General features: G+C 46.0%; 1 protein-coding gene across 15 annotated transcripts in view; it reads right to left on the reverse strand.

Annotated features, from left to right (window-relative positions):
* Positions 1-2,049: 2,049 nt before the first annotated feature.
* The window catches only part of ADAMTS13 (ADAM metallopeptidase with thrombospondin type 1 motif 13), a 38,408-nt gene continuing 20,834 nt past the window's right edge, over positions 2,050-19,623 (reverse strand). For 7 of the 15 annotated variants that reach the window (XM_083423361.1, XM_083423359.1, XM_083423354.1 and 4 more), the window contains 16 exons: positions 18,995-19,075; positions 17,397-17,578; positions 17,111-17,246; positions 16,122-16,251; positions 14,603-14,782; positions 13,830-14,019; positions 12,752-12,869; positions 11,823-11,952; positions 10,770-10,949; positions 10,397-10,579; positions 9,477-9,681; positions 7,434-7,770; positions 6,614-6,760; positions 5,525-5,701; positions 4,198-4,382; positions 2,050-2,583 (listed from right to left, as the gene is read on the reverse strand). In XM_083423361.1, the coding sequence (XP_083279487.1) occupies positions 2,431-2,583; positions 4,198-4,382; positions 5,525-5,701; positions 6,614-6,760; positions 7,434-7,770; positions 9,477-9,681; positions 10,397-10,579; positions 10,770-10,949; positions 11,823-11,952; positions 12,752-12,869; positions 13,830-14,019; positions 14,603-14,782; positions 16,122-16,251; positions 17,111-17,246; positions 17,397-17,578; positions 18,995-19,075 (2,714 nt within the window). In that variant the 3' untranslated portion in view covers positions 2,050-2,430. Of the gene's footprint in view, positions 2,584-4,197; positions 4,383-5,524; positions 5,724-6,613; positions 6,761-7,407; positions 7,771-9,476; positions 9,682-10,396; positions 10,580-10,769; positions 10,950-11,822; positions 11,953-12,751; positions 12,870-13,829; positions 14,020-14,602; positions 14,783-16,121; positions 16,252-17,110; positions 17,247-17,396; positions 17,579-18,994; positions 19,076-19,623 lie in introns of those variants that run through there. The other 8 variants (XR_014507179.1, XR_014507180.1, XR_014507181.1 and 5 more) reach the window with 8 other exon arrangements.

The raw sequence follows: 19,623 nt of genomic DNA on the forward strand, positions 1-19,623 counted from the left end.
TATACGTGTATATCATTATGGAATGGGATGTCCCTATTTTCATCGCAGAAATGTTGGAGGGCATGCTATAGGAAACTGGTAGCTGAGAGATCTCACACCCCCTTAAAAAAAGGAAAAAGAAAGGGGAGGAATAGCAGCAAATGCATAACGACTTTATGCTCTTTCTAAGATGTAATGCTGAATTTTCATGTGAAGTTGAATTTTGAAACATGTTAAAATCTTGCTTGCCAGTGCAAATGGAAGGAGATGCTAGTGCGGTGCGATGGTTAGAGCAGAGCTTTCCAAACTGTGTGTCGCGACACTTTAGTGTGTCGGCTGCAGTGTGTAAGTGTGTTACACAAACGCTCCCCACACACTCCTCTAGGGGATGGGAAAGGGTTAGTTTAACCTCTGGTTTGCTAGTGAAACAGAATTACTGTGTCACGAAATGATGCATTTCTAAAAAGTGTGTCACCAACATGAAAAGCTTGGAAAGCTTTGGGTTAGAGTGCTGAACTAGGATTTGGAAGAGTTTTCAAATATCCATTCAGCCATGAAGCTCACTGGGTGACCTTTGGGGCAGTTAATTCTCTTAACCTAACCTCTACCTCACAGGGTGGTTGTGAGCAATGTTTTTTCCAGGGGTACTCAAGGGTACTCAAGGGTACTCTGTACCTTTTCTAGATAAAAAGGACTGGCTGTGAGGATAACGGGGAAAAAGAGAACTATGTACACCACCTCACATGGGTACAGCCAGGCTTTATGGGGGGGGGGGCAGAACCAAGTTGTCTGCAATGCAATTGGTCAGTTAGTTAAGCATTTTTATTTGTTTACTTGGTTTAGGGGGGTAGCCCCCCCCCACTACACACATGCCACCTCAGTCTTAAGTATATATTTTTCAGAGTCTCACTAAGCCACTTCCCAGGGTCCACCGGACTTGTGGACTTGAACATACTTTGTTCAGAAGGGGTGTTGGGAGTAAAGCAACAACACTTGCAATAAGTTGCAGCATTATCAAACTATTTATTCCTGCACTCTGCTGTGTACACACATACACTCAAGGCTGTTGCCACTGCTAGTGTTGCTCGCTAATCCCTCCTACCGCCTGCCTGCCCCTCCACCCTCTCACAGCTCCTGTCTCTCTCCATCCCTGCGTCCTTCAATTCTTACTGTTTAAAACCACCATTTTAAAACTTCCTTTCTCTTCTGCTCCCTTCCCCCACCCTGACCAGGCAAATCCAGAAGTGTGATGCAGCACTACAAATCCTCCAATGGGAGTTGTACAATGACAGCGTTTGATTTTTAGGTATATAGAAAAATATATACCAAACTCCAACACTATTTGCCTCACAAGTAGTAGTTCCAACTCAAGAGTTGGAAAACCTGCATTTGCAACTGAGTCTACACATCCTCCAGCGTGCCATGGCCAAGCCTGTATCTGTAGTGAGTGTGGATGCATAACACACACAACTGCAAACATATTTGAACACACTGCATTTTTCAATATACTGTATACACAATATACTGTAGAAGAGTTAATATACTGTAGAAGAGTCAATATACTGTAGAAGAGTTTGAATTATGGTGCTGGAGGAAACTCTTGAGAGTCCCATGGACTGCAAGAAGATCAAACGTATCCATTCTTAAGGAAATCAGCCCTGAGTGCTCACTGGAAGGACAGATCGTGAAGCTGAGGCTCCAATACTTTGGCCACCTCATGAGAAGAGAAGACTCACTGGAAAAGACCCTGATGTTGGGAAAGATGGAGGGCACAAGGAGAAGGGGACGACAGAGGACAAGATGGTTAGACAGTGTTCTCGAAGCTACAAACATGAGTCTGACCAAACTGCGGGTAGCAGTGGAAGACAGGAGTACCTGGCGTGCTCTGGTCCATGGGGTCACGAAGAGTCGGACATGACTGAACGACTAAACAACAACAATACACCCTCACCTAAAAATCAGAGGCATTTGGAATAATAATTTCTAGGTAGAGGACAGCAGAGATTGGCCAACTCAGACTTACATAATACAGTACTCAGGTGCAGGGATTATTAATTTCAGGCTAATAACTTTTCAGGTTCACACCCATATAAAGACTTTATTGGCTGATCTCCAAGAGGTATGTGTATGTTGACTTTACCACATGAGAGGAGCAGGACTAACCCTGCTCGAAAACAACAGCAGCAGCATTTGAAGGAAAAATAATTGAACCGGTGGAGATCCCCACCTGAGACAGTGGCAGAGGCAGGGTGAGTTCAGGCATGAGAAGCCCCTCCCTTCCACAGCAATGGGAACAGGTGCAAAAAAAGAGAAGGGCTCCTGCAACCTCTAAGAGTTTTTCAGTGGATATCACTTTCCATCCCTCCTACAAGACAAACTGTGTTTACTAACTCCCCCTGACTATACAACCCTTGGATGAACAGTTGCCCTTGAAACAACTTGAGGCTGTGTTTATTTGGGCAAAGTTACCCAGTATTCTGCTTGGAAACCGACGCTGGCAAAGTCTTTGCTGAATTCAATTTCGGCCCTGCTCCCAACTGACTCCCAGTAGAATGGCTGGTTTCCATGGAAAACTGCGGTCTTCATGGCATTGACATCTCGGATCTGAAGAATGGAAGGTCAGGTCAGCCAAAGACACAGAAACGTGACATCCACAACAGTTAAACTATACTTTGTAGTGCAGAGGTAAACCATGGAACTCACTCCCACAGTAGGCAGTGATGGTCATCAACTTGAGAGGCTTTAGAAGAGGAGTAGGCCACAGTTGGAAACCATCATTTGCTGGAAACCACAGGAGGGGGGAGTGCTCTTGTGCTCAGGTTCTGTTTTCGGGTTTCCCACAGACACCTGGTTGGTCACTGTGAGAACAGGATGCTGGACTAGGTGGGCCACTGGCTTGATACGGCAGGCTTTCTTTATGTTCTTATGTTCACAATGCCTAAGGATTCCTTCATTTCTCCAGTTTATGTTTATTTTGATTTGTGCTTATGATGGTATCGGGAGGGTTATACACGACCACACTTTTGCACCTGCAGATGTTTCAAGGTGGACTTACTGCTTACTACAGTCAGCACGTCCCATAAAATTCCTGCTGAAATCATGTAACTTTTCACACCACAAACATTCTGGTTTATTTATTTTGTCCTACATTTGTTGCATTGGTGGTGGGTTTATCCTGGACTGTTCACACATTCTTCTGCTTTATTGGTTGTTCTGCAATGCTTCCCCAAAATGGAACCTCACTATTACTACCTGGAAGTGTAACTCTTCTGCTACAGAAGAAGAAGAAGAAGAAGAGTTTGGATTTGATATCCCGCCTTTCACTCCCTTTAAGGAGTCTCAAAGCGGCTAACATTCTCCTTTCCCTTCCTGCCCCACAACAAACACTCTGTGAGGTGAGTGGGGCTGAGAGACTTCAAAGAAGTGTGACTGGCCCAAGGTCACCCAGCAGCTGCTTGTGGAGGAGCGGAGACGCGAACCCGGTTCACCAGAATTACGAGACCATCGCTCTTAACCACTACACCAAACTGGCTCTCCACTGCTCTCTACAGGGCAACAAATGTGGGATAAAAAATAAGCCAGAATATTTGTGGTGTGGAAAGTTACATGATTTCAAGGGGGGGGGGGGACCAACAACAACCCAAACCTAGTATGGACTCTGGAGGGGTCCCAAGAGTGGCTATTCCACCATAAATGTCCAGGATAGAAGCAGCATTTTGATGGAAAAGGAGCAGGGGTGGGGGAGAGAAAAAGCAGAAGACAACAACAAAATTTGAGTGCATGTTAGAAAATAGCCTCCTGTACAAAGGTAACATTGGCACTCATTGCTCCACACACTTTTGCCTCTGGCTCTGCTCACCATGGGTAAATGGCTCCCAGAAAGTTGTCCAGGAAGGAATGCAGCCAATAGGTCAGTGGCGGACTTTGGTAATATGTCGCCCTGAGTGAGAACAAAATCTGACTTGCCCTTCCCACCTCCCATATTTTTTATTTTCACAATAATTGTTTTTGGTACAGTGGATCTTCTCAGTAGGTACCCATATGAATATAGGTGGTTGTTGTTTTGCACCCCTTGGCTCAGCGCCCTGTGCGGAAGGAACCACCCACACCGCTGTAAATTGAGTGCTGATCAGGTTCTCCACCCTTGCATCTGATTAATGTTATGCTTTTATTCTCCTAGTGTGTGAGACCTGGACCCTTACTCTGCAGTTTTCTCACCGAGATGTAACTGGAGTGTGTTTGGTTGGAGTCAGCTGTTGGGTCCACATATGCAGCTTGAATGGCAATGCGATGCCTTGGAGCCACGTCAACAAATGTCCTGCAAGCCCTTTGTTGTTCCCAGCCTGCCAAAGGCATAGGGGTCACTATTCTCCCACTGGGACCGAACAACTGCACGTCGCAATCTGTGGTTTAGGAAATGGATGCAGAAGACAGCAATGAGTCCAGGGATTTGTGGTAGAGTTTTACTTGTGCTTTAAAACTTTTAAAATGTTTTTGAAAGAAAATGCCTAGCTGCCCTGGAAAAATGAATGCAATCCAGGAACTCTCCTAGACCAGGGGTCAGCAGACTTTTTCAGCAGGGGGCCAGTCCACAGTCCCTCAGACCTTGTGCGGACTATATTTTTTTTTGGGGGGGGGGAATAAATGAACGAATTCCTATGCCCCACAAATAACCCAGAGATGCATTTTAAATAAAAGGACACATTCTACTCATGTAAAAACACACTGATTCCCGGGCCGTCTGCAGGCCAGATTTAGAAGGCGATTGGGCCAGATCCGGCCCCCGGGCCTTAGTTCGCCTACCCATGTCCTAGACTATCCCTCCCCAAGTGCCTCACTCTGTGAAAGAACCTGCTTTCCCTTCCTCAGAGTAAGGCAGAGATAAGGAGCAGTGAAAACAGACTGTAGTTGCATTACAAGAACAAAACATTAAAAGCAAGGGAAGTGTTAGGCTCCGGTGGGTGAGTGCACCACCCAGTGGAGCACCCGACCCCTAACACATGTGCCTGGCCTGGGTGGCCTGTGCGCCAACCTATTTTTACACTCTGAAAAAAACACCAGAGGATCCAGCCACAGACCTCATGTCTCTCATGGAACCCTAAGCCCTTCTTAAAAAGGTAAAGGGTCCCCTGACCATTAGATCCAGTTGTGACCGACTCTGGGGTTGTGGCACTCATCTTGTTTTACTGGCCGAGGGAGCCAGCGTTTGTCCACAGACAGCTTCTGGGTCATGTGGCCAGCATGACTAAGCCACTTCTGGCAAACCAGAGCAGCACACGGAAACGCCGTTTACCTTCCCGCTGGAGTGGTACCTATTTATCTACTTGCACTTTGATGTGCTTTCAAACTGCTAGGTTGGCAGGAGCAGGGACCGAGCAATGGGAGCTCACCTCGTTGCAGGGATTCAAACCGCCGCCCTTCTGATCAGCAAGCCCTAGGTTCTATGGTTTAACCCACAGAGCCACCCGGGTCCCTTAAGCCCTTCTTAGATCTCCCTTTTTCACTTCCAGTGGAGCCAGCTCAGTATGGCAGCAACCAAACCTACCTTGATGGTATTTCTTAGCTGCCACTTTGCTGCTGTACCAAAGGGAAACTCCATTCCCAAGACCCAGGCGGCGCTGTCTCACCACCAGCGTGTTGGTCCTGGTGTTTATGGTGGAATGCGCCAGCTTCTTACAGCCTGTCCGCCACATCATCCGTGTAGAAAACAACATCACGTCACCTGGAGCAAAAGACAAGGGATGCTGGGGAACACGTCAGACTGATCATCCACAACCATTTTATAATAAATGAGACTGTCTGCTGATAGTAGGGAAGGGCAATTAATTCTGTCCATTTTGGTTCCCTCTCAATTCCTACTTTTTCCAATTTTGTGTTCACTGCGTTTCTGCATCAGTGTGTGATTTTTAAAAAGGTCCTCATGAACATTTAGCTGCTATTTCTCATAATCTGCTATTATATCTTTATATGCACATGCTTGTTTGTAATCTTAATTGTAAAAATATTTATAAACCACTATTCATTTTTTAAAAAATACTATACGTGAAACAATACAATAGAAACCTTGTATACAGTTAACATCAGAATCAGCTAACTATTCTAGAAATATGTTTTCTTAATCGTCTACATAAGTCTGACAGAATAGAAAACTTTCCAGCAGATGCTGAAGCACAAGGCGCCTGCTGAATCTCTATTGGCAGAGTATTCCACAATTTTGCTTAATACACGTATATTTTGGCACAGCACTTTTCCTTAATGTAATGCATTTTTGCATGCTATTTTCACTAATATATATATATATATTTACCCAAAAGCATGTTTTCCTGCACACATTACTTGAGGCTGGAGAACTGTGTTGCACAAATTTTGAAGGAGGGCTGTGCTTCGGTTCATGCATTGTTTCAGAAAATGTGAATTATGATAGGTTTGTCTTTCAATGCCAATTCAGTTGGATTTCTCTCCCATCCTGAGCTGTCGGGGACATATATAACTATGCAGGCACCTGTAATCTCAATTCAGGCCACAGAATAGGGTGGGGAAGCTATTTCAGCCTAGCATCTCCTGGTTGAGTTAAGATTTGAACTGGTGGCTTGCCAGCTCTCATGCCCTCCAATGCTATGAACCAAACACTCACCTGCACTGCAGTTCAGGGAGCTCTCCAGCACTTGGACCCTTAGGACCTCTCCTAAGGGGCGGCCAATGGCAACAATGCAGTCGCTGGCTTGCACACCAGTCATGTTGATGAACCCAGTGGAATTTAGGAATAGCTGCCCACAGGGACCTGCAAAGGAAGAAAGGCAGCAATGCTTCTGAATGCCATTCCCATTAGTGTATCTGATCAGCAATTGTGAGAAGAGGACTAGCTGGGCCCTTGGACTGATCCTGTAGGCTCCTATGTTCTTAAGAGGGCATAGCTCAGTACCAGAGCACCAGCTTCTCTTACGTTGAAGTCATTATGTCATGCTCTGCAACAGCCATTTTATGAATTTATTATTATTAAATTATTACCTGCCTTTCTCCTGCAGGTCCCAAGGTAGGTTACAACAATTTGGAATTTATTACTAAGAACACTTAGCAATCATATGTACACTGTGGGTCCAAAACCACATAAAACTCAGGAGTCAACGGCCAGGGTAAAAAAAGTACATCTGTACAGGTTTCTCTGGAAGCTGTATAGTTAAGAAGCCAGATGTACCTCTGTGGAGAGGGAATTCCAAAACTTAGGGGCTGGCACAGAGAATGTTCTCTTCCAGGAAACCACCACCCTGAACTTTTGAAGGCTTTTCTGATATTAACACCCAAGAGAGTCTGTAGGAAAGAGGTGGTCTCTCAAATATGCCCCACCAATTGCACTTCCTCACAAATGTACTTCCTGGCCTAAAAGGGGTTGGCAGCCCCTGTTAAAAGGCGAAGTCTAGTGATAATCACACGTAAGTAAATACAAGCTGCGCAACTGTACTCATCAGCGTCCCACAGTATATCCTCAAATCGTTTCATGGAAGGAGCAAGTTCATCAGGCTGTGGAAGGTCCAAAGCTCTATGCTGTGGCTTTTCAGGGCCAATGGTCACTGCAGCCATCAGTTGCTCCGTAGGAGGCGGCAAAGTCCTGAGATCTGTCCTGGAGACTGGAGCTGCTGTGGCCTGTTCAAGGCAGGGAGCGACAGAGCAACTTCGCAACATCACAGGCTTAGGGGAGTGCATGCAAAAGGTGGGGTTCACCCGTGCCCCAGTTTCGGGATTGACGCAGAAATCCTGTCGTGTCTGAATACCATTCCCACAAGAGGCAGAACACTGGAGGGAGAAACCCAGAAGCAATTTTTAAATGAACAGTAAGCATTATCGGATGAGAGGAGCCCTGGAATAATGATTGGCAGCCCCATCATTGGCTTATGACACTTCTGCCTTTTCCTCAGAGACCACAAGCCAGTACAGATGGCTTTCCGTTTTGTGTGAGAAGGGTGGGCTGGGAAAGAATGACTCCCACAAGGGTGGTATTTGAGATTTGAAGCTAGGCTGATCTAGCTCTAGTCGAAGAGTCTAACCCAGGGCTCCCCACAACCAGTTTGGGCTGGAGGTCACATTCGGAAATCTAAGAAAACTGTGGTGGGCACCACAAAATGCCCATTTCACAGAAGAAAAGCTGGTGGTACTGAATCCACCTATCTAAATTTTAACAGGGAGAAATGTAAAGTATTGCACTTGGGCAAAAAAAATGAGAGGCACAAATACAAGATGGGTGACACCTGGCTTGAGAGCAGTACATGTGAAAAGGATCTAGGAGTCTTGGTTGACCACAAACTTGACATGAGCCAACAGTGTGACGCGGCAGCTAAAAAAGCCAATGCAATTCTGGGCTGCATCAATAGGAGTATAGCATCTAGATCAAGGGAAGTTATAGTGCCACTGTATTCTGCTCTGGTCAGACCTCACCTGGAGTACTGTGTCCAGTTCTGGGCACCACAGTTCAAGAAGGACACTGACAAACTGGAACGTGTCCAGAGGAGGGCAACCAAAATGGTCAAAGGCCTGGAAACGATGCCTTATGAGGAACGGCTAAGGGAGCTGGGCATGTTTAGCCTGGAGAAGAGGAGGTTAAGGGGTGATATGATAGCCATGTTCAAATATATAAAAGGATGTCACATAGAGGAGGGAGAAAGGTTGTTTTCTGCTGCTCCAGAGAAGCGGCACGGAGCAATGGATCCAAACTACAAGAAAGAAGATTCCACCTAAACATTAGGAAGAACTTCCTGACAGTAAGAGCTGTTCGACAGTGGAATTTGCTGCCAAGGAGTGTGGTGGAGTCTCCTTCTTTGGAGGTCTTTAAGCAGAGGCTTGACAATCATATGTCAGGAGTGCTCTGATGGTGTTTCCTGCTTGGCAGGGGGTTGGACTCGATGGCCCTTGTGGTCTCTTCCAACTCTATGATTCTATGATTAAACAGGCAAAACATTTAACCACTTTCCCAAAAAACAAAGACTGACAAAAAAGCAGGCAATGCCCCCAGAACAAGTCCTCAAAGTAAAAAAAAAAATAACGAGAGGGGCAGGGGGCCTTGGCAAGTGCCAAGGGGGGTTCCTGAGAGCAACCCAGCTCTGTCCTAATTCCAACACATCTCTGAATGGTATTGAAGCCTGAACCAGGGGTGGGGAACCATTTTTAGCCTGAGAGCCACATTCCCTTCTAGGCAGCCTTCTGAAGGCCACATTCCAGTTGTTGTTGTTGTTGTTGTTGTTGTTGTTGTTGGGGCCAGAGGCATAAGTGGGAGGAGCAATGGATGGAAATTTTGCTTTTGTACAGACTCGCCCCACCCCGTCTCCATCTTCCATCCAAGCAAGAGGCATTATCAGACTTAAGGGACACATTCTAGCCAGGCAAAAGCACTTGAGATATGAAGCAAGGCCAATGGGGTATGTGGCCTGGGAAGAGTTTTGCTGGCCAGATAGAGAGGCCAGGTGACCCCAAGGCTTTAGTTCCCCACCCCTGACTGAAAGGTTTACCTGTGTCCATTTGGTGACCCTCCATTCATAAGGGCAGACCCGGATCACACAAGGCACACTGAAGGGGGGCTTCTCTGCTTCTGGGCACTGGCCCTTAGCCAGCTCAATCTCTTGTCCCCCAGAAAGCTGCATGCAAGTCACCAACTGGGTGGCTACCCCAAGTCCACAGGAGGAGGAACACGGACCCATTCTAGTCACTTTCCACCTTCTCAGAGAGAGAGAGAGAGAAGAGAGTTGATCAGTGAGTCAAGTGAGAGTTGATCAGTGAGTCAAGTGAACACACACAACTGCCCTCTTCAACATCCCCAGATTTTAACAGGACCTTCCTATCATTCCACTTTGCACAAAACATTTGGGAATATCAGATTATCTATATCTAGCTATACTGCTCTTCATAAATACAGCCCAGAGCAATTTACACACCACATTCAAATTCAATCTAAAACATTAAGGTAATAAGAAAATTATATGTAGCATTTTAAAGTTTTCTGTTTATGTGTAAAGAGCTGTTGCATGTTTTGGAGCCCTTGACATTTTGGTGTTGTTGTTCTAGTGTCTTCGTCTCAGTCTGAACCATTTGAATATAATTTATGCACAACTAGCAGCCTCGTAGCTGGCATGCCTTGGGAATTCTAAGAAACAAAAGAAAATTGTTGAAGATTTGAAAGGTTCAGTCCACCATCTTAATTCAAAATTGCTTTCAACTGTATTCCAGTATAGACAAAAACTTGCTCCTTCACCTCAGGAAGCATCATGCTAAATTTGGTTGCAATATTCAAATGCAGACTGAAAAAACAACTTTCCAAGATATATAGTACAGATAGATAAGCAGTCTATAAATTGGCTAAATAATAACAAAATAATATTTGTGGTGATGAGGAAAAGACTCCAGTTAAATGAATGCACAACTAATGAATGACCTTGGGGGACATGGTTCCAGGTTGCACACTTCCTGCTCTTCCGGGCGAGGCAAACTCTCACAGACCGTGTCTGGTAGAATCTCTTCCTCCGCCTTCTCCCCCATTGCCCGTGCACAGTACAGGACCTTGCGCATCACGCCTCTACCACAACTGGTGCTACATGTGCCCATTTTGTAGGACCACCTGGCAGGTGGAAACAACAGAACCCAGTTGTTGAATCAAAAGCACCCAGGGGCCAACATGTGACTCCCACCCTCAGTTCCACCCACTGTTAACAGGCCAATCCCAGACCTGGCTCTAGAGATTATGAATTCATCATAAAAGACAAAGAACGCTCTCCTTGGCCACTGCCCTCAAAACAATTGGCACTTACCTGGCTGGGCATGGCTCCATAGCACATTCTCTGTTGCTGGCTGGCCTGTGTATCCGGCTACATTTCGAGTGAGGAAGAGTGCGGGTTGTGTTCTTGTCTCGCCGGACGCAGCGGACCAAGAGGGGTATCTTTCCTCCACCACAGGTCACAGGGCATGGAGCGAGTTCCTTCACTTCCCAGCTGGAGGGAGAGCAGGAAAGGAGGAGACAGACACAAATCAACTTATTCCATCAACTTCCTTGGGCTTGTGACAAAACCACGGATCCAGTCACTGGTGGCAAGCAGGAATAATCTCCAGGTGACCATCAGAATCATAGAATCATAGAATCATAGAGTTGGAAGAGACCACAAGGGCCATCGAGTCCAACCCCCTGCCAAGCAGGAAACACCATCAGAGCACTCCTGACATATGGTTGTCAAGCCTCTGCTTAAAGACCTCCAAAGAAGGAGACTCCACCACACTCCTTGGCAGCAAATTCCACTGTCGAACAGCTCTTACTGTCAGGAAGTTCTTCCTAATGTTTAGGTGGAATCTTCTTTCTTGTAGTTTGGATCCATTGCTCCGTGTCCGCTTCTCTGGAGCAGCAGAAAACAACCTTTCTCCCTCCTCTATGTGACATCCTTTTATATATTTGAACATGGCTATCATATCACCCCTTAACCTCCTCTTCTCCAGGCTAAACATGCCCAGCTCCCTTAGCCGATCCTCATAAGGCATTGTTTCCAGGCCTTTGACCATTTTGGTTGCCCTTCTCTGTACACGTTCTAGTTTGTCAGTGTCCTTCTTGAACTGTGGTGCCCAGAACTGGACACAGTACTCCAGGTGAGGTCTGACCAGAGCAGAATACAGTGGCACTATAACTTCCCTTGATCTAGATGCTATACTCCTATTGATGCAGCCCATCAGGCAAGGAATCGTTTGTAAACACATGAGTGAATGGATTCTTTTTTCTTTCTTCCAGGCTGCAAATGTGCCTCAAGGGCCTGTGAAAGGAATACAAGGCTAGATCTGCAAGATTTATTCATACTTATGCTCATGCTATGCACTTTTACCTTGCTGGACATGGCGTGGGGTTACACAGTTCCAGCTGACTCGCTGGCTTTGGTGCCTGGTTACAACGTTCCTCCTCTGCTTCCTCTCTGGTGTCAAAGACCAGGCAGACATAGCTCAGCCACATCAAGCCTGGAAAGAGAAGTGGCCAGAGTGGATTATGTAAAACTCCCTTGTTTTCCCCCAGGAGCCCACTTGATGAGCTCCAATTTCTTTTAATTCCTTCTCGCAGGGATACTGGATCTTCCCTCTTTCCAGCTCTCAGCCTGGCAGCAGCCATTCCATCTGGCTGTGAAGCCAGGAGCACAGAAGGGAAGCAGTGCTATTCCACTGGCTCTGCTGAAAGACCAATTGATTTTGGTTCTCTCTCAACTGTCACCTAGCAGCCACCATCCAGTCAGGCTGCAGAGGAGAATAGCTATCAACGTTTCCCTTTTTTTTAAGGGAAATTCCCTTTTCCCGAATAGGATTCCAGCTGGGCAGCAGCCATCCCATCAGGCTGCAGCAGAGTGAGGGTTGGGACTACATCAGCTCTGCTGAGAGACCAATTCCATTGGGCTTCTCCAGCCTTCAACTGCCATCTAGCCATGGCCTTTGCATTCCATCAGGCATTCCATCTAACATTAAGAACCAGTCCCTGAGCTTGCTTTTTCCTCTTCCCTCCTCACCCCTATTTTCTTTCATGTCACATCACTCAGGATAGACAGTTAGCCTATGGACAGGGATTGTCTTGCTTTATTGATCATATTTAAGCCACTCTGGAAGCTGCTTTGGTTGAAGAGCAGAATGAAAATGCTTTGAAGTCAAACAAACAATTAGTGTAGGATAAGAGTGTTGTCAAGACAAAGCTCCATTCTGGAAAATGATAATACACAAAATAGTCTTTGATGAGCTCATTAATGCACAAGAAGCACCTAGGAAACCACCTTACCTCCCCCGCAGGTGACAGGGCATGTTCCAGCCAAAGGGCTCCAGACATACACTGAGCGATCTCCAGTCTTATGAGGCCAAAACGGGACCAAGAGCTCTGAGCGGGGCATCTCTTCCTGCTACAGAAGAGCACAATATCTCATGGCAGGGAAACAAGTTAGGATGTGGAATGTAACATATCTGTCAAGGCTCCCATTTAGGGAACCCAGGGGACTCCCGTTCTGGCACAGGGATCTTCTCAGCAGCTTCATCATACTACAGCTCCCAGGGTGGTGAAGTATGTAGCGCTGATGTGTCCAGTTTGAGGATGCATCTATGCTACATACTTGACCAGGGGTCAGCAAACCTTTCCAGCAGGGGGCCAGTCCACTGACCCTCAGACTTTGTGGGGGGGCCGGACTATTTTTTGGGGGGGTGGGAAATGAACAAATTCCTATGCCCCCAAAATAACCCCGATATCCATTTGAAATAAAAGGACATATTCTACTCATGTAAAAACACGCTGATTCCCGGACCATCCGTGGGTCAGATTTAGAAGGCAACTGGGCCAGATCCAGCCCCCCAGGCCTTAGTTTGCCTACCCATGTACTGGACCAACTTATTTTAATAGGCTACATTGTCAACACAGTCTCCTCTAGAAAACCATTTCATGTTACAAATATGCTGGGGTTGCTTTCAATTGAAAAGCTATTATTACGCAGGAGTCGATGGAGAGAAAAGCTGAATAAGTGTACATGGCTTGAGCTGTTAGCATACAGTGGCTACATTCAACTGCAATTGTATCTCCCCCAATATTTCTATTTTCCCTTCTATAATGCACTTTGTATGTTCTTTTCACTATTATATGCATTTTTATACACACTTTAGTACATGCATATTTTGGTATACGTGGAGAACTGCATTGTCAAACTCGAAGTTCAAATTTTTAACCATGGCTGCGTTTTAGTTTGTATATTGTTTTGAAATGGCAAATTAGGTAGATTTCTCTTCAGATGCGAACTAAACTGGGCTTTCCCTGCAACCCTAATTGGACTGGCCTTTAGTCCAGTCCAACAGAGCTCCTCCTATGCTCTACGTACCGTGTTCCATCCCAAAGGGCAGATGTTCACCATGCAAGACACAAAGGCCAGGGGCTTCTCATCCGCTGGGCACAGGCTGGCATCCACGGTACTTTCCACCCCATCCCAGAGTTGAACGCAAGTCAAATTCACTGGGGCAACCCCCAAGCCACAAATCGCAGAGCACTGGCCTGGCTCTGATTCCTTCCACCTGGATAGAAAGTAACAGCCATTACAGAATGGCATTGGCCACTTCTGGATTCCTCTGCAACAGATTCTATATTCACTGTGTGTTCGTGGGTGGAGAGATGGATAAGCTTTCCAAATCTTTTATGGAATATAATGCTATCAATGGCTTCTAACCATAATGGTTCTGTTTTCCCTTCATTGTTTGAGGCAGTCTGCATCTGCAAGAGGGGAGAGTTGATGTTGAACCCAGGTCCTGCTTGCGGACTTGCCATTGGAGGAATCAGGTTGGCCACTATGAAAACAGGATGCTGGACTAAATTTTTTGGTCTGACCCAGCAGCCAGGCTCTTCCTATGTTCTCCTTGGATTAACTTAGAAATGATCAAAGTTTTCCTGGTGTAGTTGGGCAAGATCAGAGAAACCCCTCAATGTAATTTTGTGAGCCAAGTAAAGACTCATGGTTCCAGGTGTATGTGTGTGCTACCACCCATCTTCACCAATCACTGCACATTTCTGCAGTTCTTCCTTGCTCTTCCGCAGAATCACAGGAGGCCAAGACATTGGACAACCCATTGTCCCTTATGGGTGACTTATATGTTTACTTACCTTGGAAGACACATCTCAGTGTTGCAGGACTCGACAGCTGATGGTTTGGGAGCATCCACACATTCTGAATCAGGCAGGGTCACATTCAATCCTCTTTCTTCCTTTGCACAGTAAACCAGTCGCTCCATCACACCACCGCCACAGGGGACGCTGCAGGGCCCAAAGTACTCTGCTACCCATCTTGAAGAAAACAGGAAGGGCCTGTCACACCCACCCACAGTCATGCAGGAAGTGGCATCAGGAGCACAGGAAGCTGCCTTATAACAGAGTAAGAGCTAGGGGTGGGCGATATACCCAGAACTGGTTTGAAGTCCGTATCATATTGGTTTCATAATTCTTGACCTGGCAATATATCACGAATCATGATATGTGTGTGTTTATGTGCTATACAAAAATCACAATGTGGGGAAAGCCAACCAATGCCTCTACAAAGCTTCATCCTTATTTCAGTCATTGGGATGTATTGGTATATCACCAATGTTTAACTGATGATATATCACAAGGTTGAAAACCAGATATCGCCCAGCCCTGTTCAGAACATTGATTTGAATAGCACAGTAATGTCTTCAGTGACTGGCAGTGGCTCTCCAGGGTTTCAGAAGGGTCCCTTCCAGCCCCACCTGGAGATGCCATTGGGGACTGAACCGGGAACCTTCTGCAAGCAAAGCAGATGCTGAGCTGCTGCAGTAGTAATAAATATTCTAGTCCTTGTGGTTCTGAGTACAGGGGATGAAATAAAAAGGGATGTTGGAAGCTGCCTTGTATGAGTCAGACCACTGGTTTATCTAGCTCAGTAGTGACTCTCCAGCATTTCAGGCAGAGAGTCTCTCCCAGCCCAAGCTGAAGATGCTGGGGGTTGAACCTGGGACCTTCTGCATGCAAGGAAGATGCTCTTCCTGGGACTCTGTGCCACCTAGTAAAACCACTGCACCACACTTGCCTAGCCAATTCTAGCAACCAAACTGGAATATTAGGACTAGTGGATTCATGCAGAGTTGGTCTTCTGAGATAGCTTCAATATGTACACATCTCCTAAATTAAACTATATTTACTGTTAGGACATAAGCTAACGTAGGAAGCTGTCTTATATTGACCCAGACTGTTGGTTACCCAGCTCACTGTCTACACTGACAGTTCTTTGGAGTTTCAGAGGATTCTTTTCAGCCCTACCTGAAGATGCTGGAAACTAAATCTGGGACCATCTGCATGGAAACCATGATCTACAACCCTTTCATAGAAAGTTGCTTTGTACCTAGTCAATCCATTGTTCCACCTAGCTCAATATTCTCTGCGCACGCTGGCAGTGGTTCTCTTGGGATTTCAGGCAGGGAACATCCCCAGCCCTAACAGGATTGAACTTGGAACCTTTTGTATGCAAAGCAGATGTTCTACCACTGATACCCTACTTTAGCCTTTTCAGTGATGGCAGCGATGGGCTATGCTGAGGCTTTTGAAGATGAACATGGGTCACCTGGGCTCCTCCTTTCCCACGAAGAGAACTAGCAGAATCTTTACTCACTGGGGCTGGCAGGGGGCCACAGCACAAGGCTCTTGCCTGGCAGGGGGCCTTGGGGTCTTCAGACAATGTAGGTCATCCGTCATTTCATTCCTTGCTTTGTCAAAGCAGGAGTAACTGACCTTCAGAGCACCTGCAAAATATGAAGTGTAAAGGAGATCGAGATTTGCCAGAAGGAAAGAGGGGAGTCAGTGCTGATTGGACAGAACAGCTATGGGTGACAAGACAGACAATATTAAAATAGATGGCCACAACTAACAGGTTAGTTATTTTCTATGGGTCTACTCTAAGTAGAACCTAGCTGGATACAACTAATTGCTTTTCAGTACATACTTTGCCACGTGAAATATGCATCTTTGTACAAATTTAATCCAAAAAAAAAAGAAGAAGACAGAAGTGCCTGGCGTGCTCTGGTCCATGGGGTCACGAAGAGTCGGACACGACTGAACGACTAAAACAACAACAACAACAACAATCCAAAAAAGCTCATTTTTGTGCACATCTCAACCCCAAGCAAACATATTGCCACTTTTTCTTTTTTGGGGGGGACTCAAGGAATTTGAGAGTGGCAAAACTGGAAAGTTAATGCCTTTTAGCCCTGAGTAGGGTGGATCAGGTTAGTCCACTTAGAACTGTGTACCAAATGAAATTCTCAACCATCCTCATCCAACCCCTTGCAGGAAACCTGAGGCTATAACATCCAGTGGTGTCAATTGGGAGTGGTGGGGTGTGCAAGAAGACCAAGAGGAGGTGGAGCCATAGCCAATGACAATAACCCTTGCAACTAAGGAGGAGGCTGACAAGTGGGGCCTGTGGACTATATTTAAGTAAAAAGGTAGACAGAGGTTGGTGAGACAGTGTTCCACTTGCTCCAGTGCACCTTTATTAAGTCAGCACCCTGGAGAGCAATCCCACCTCTGCGCTCAAATAACTTCATCACAGAAATGTCTCATTCACAATTGAGTGTGGAGCCAGAAAACAATGTGCCTCACCTTCCCCACAGCTCACGGAGCAGGGGCCAAGCTGGGGTACCCATGAATGTACCTTTTTCTCACTTGGTCTAAAGTAGCTGAAGGCAATGTCTGGGCTAGTGGCAGCCCCATACTCCTTCCCATATTTCCTATAAACCTAGAAGGGAAAAGCAACCAGGGTTTGAATGGCATCCAGAGATCAACCAACGGCTTGGCTGATTTCAATGGGTTTAAGAGGGAGTGGGAAAACTCAGGCCCACAGGCCAAATGACCTGCCAGCCCTCTCTATCAGGCTGTACCGTGTTACCTGTATTTCTATGTCCTCCTGCGTTGGCCCATTCACATGAATCTCCTCCAAGCTTGGCAGGTTCTCCACAGTGAGAAAGACCTTGTATTCTATCTGATTGTCTTCCAGGGCCGAGGGGTACGTGATGTTGAAAGAGATTCTGCCTTTCCCTGCTACTACATACTGCCCTTGTACCTTCACACCTGGAAGGAGGCAACAGCAATGTGTCACCACAAGGGATGGGAGATACCCGCTTTTCAACATTGCGATGCTATCACCAGCAAAACATCGCAGTAGAGTAATATATCATGATGTCTGAAAATGAAGAGGAAGGAGGACTTCAAAGCAGATTGAACTGGCTCAGTACAGTAGTCAGCCAGCCCTCCGTAGTCAATCCTCATTTGCGGCACTGATGGCATAGCATATACCGACAGCATTGCCTCGCCTCAGCGCCTCTCACCGCCCTGAAGCAGGTGCACCAGCTCCCTCCTAGCCTACCCCATGGACCTTGCTGCACTTCACGGAGCACCTGACATTGCCGATGCCCCAGCCAACCCCGCTACCTCCATCTTGCAGGCAGCAGATTGAGGGGAAACAGGTGCCACTGCCAAGCCACCATGAAGGCCTAGAGGTGAGGCAGAGGACCCAGCGCTGCTCCCCATGTGCTCCCACCACAGGGATTCAAAGGACACGGCCCTGCCTTCGCTTCCCAGCACCCAGTGTGAGGCAGAAGGAAGGAGGCAGCTTGCTTGCTTGGCTGGAGAAACGATGGCACTGACAGGCGAAAGAGCCTCCCCCTCCCTCCCTCCCCAGTCTGAGGAGAGCTGAGGACTGAGGAGGCCATGCGTGAAACACTGGCGACACCTGCTGGGCTTCATTGTATATTGCCTACCTTAAAACTGTGAAATTGTCACCGCTATGACCCGTTTCACACCCAGTTTCGGGCAATGTTTGCCCAGGCCTATTCTCCACATCTAATTGGTACAGCTTTTGCTGTGAATATAAGCATATTAAAAATGGAGCTTTGCAAAAGCATGGCTTAGTAGGTACAATCCCAAGACATTTGTTTTTGGATTGGCTTTTGGTTAAAGGAAACTGGGGTGGTTGCTACATTGGAATATTGGGGTTCCCACAAAATGATGCGTTTGTTGAGCATTCATCCTGATTTCCTTGGGCAAAGTTTATGCAGAGGCCAGACAACGTACCCTATTAACTGAGCTGTTGTTCAGAATTGTCTGCGGAGAGATTATACATCAAATGAGAGCATTCATCCTGATTTTCTTGTGTGGTGTTTATTCATTTATTCCACTTTTTAATGCATTTCCCCGCCACTTCCATTACCACAAAAAGTCATATTTTTCTTTTAAAAAGTGAATTTGTTGTGCTAGAGCGACAGAGTACTTTAATCTACTTTAATTAAGCAAATGTATATTTCTGGTTTGCGACTGATTTCCCCCTGCAAAATGTTTGCATTCTTGAGGCAATCTCGTATGGGTTTGCGTTAGAAATTATGGAGGTTGGTTGTGGCAGTCTTAAAGCAGCTTTACTATCTGCAGCTTTGTCTTATATGTTTAAAGGATTTCAGTTTGTTTGTTAAAAAGCTGGATTACTAAACTCACCCAAATGCGTGAACAGTGGGTTCCGGTTGACCACATGGACCATGGTGGTGTTAGGAGGGAGCCTCAAAAATGTAACGTACTCTGGAAGGGGGACAAAAGAGAAGGGAGAAATGGGGCACATTTATACCAAAGAAGATCCAAGAAAGGAAAAACGAGAGGCAGGAGAAGATGTCTGGAGCTAAAAATGTGTGGGTTTGAGGCACAACCAGGCAAAGTGGAAAATTCCATTTAAAAATAGAAGCAGAAATTGCTGGTGCTTATTTGCTTGGCCTGTGTTTGGAATGTAAATCAATCCAGCAAATACCGATTGGTAATTGGTGGTGTTTTCAGTCCTCAAAGGATGTGTAATTGATTACTTCCTCTCATGCGCCCTCAGTTTAAATTGTGCTTTCTTTGTATTCAAATGAATGATGAGGAAATTATTATGTCGTTCATTGCATTAAATTTGTAACTTACATATGATATGATAATAATATAATAATTTATTATTTATACCCCTCCCATCTGGCTGAGTTTCCCCAGCCACTCTGGGCAGTTATATGGAAATTATTATTTAACTTACATGAAATAGCAGAAAGCAAGGCAAATAATATCTTATCTGGTGGAAACCGAACTGCAGGGGCAAGGAA

Source organism: Podarcis tiliguerta, assembly GCF_965153285.1.
Source record: "Podarcis tiliguerta genome assembly, chromosome: Z".
NCBI classification, from domain to species: Eukaryota; Metazoa; Chordata; class Lepidosauria; order Squamata; family Lacertidae; genus Podarcis; species Podarcis tiliguerta.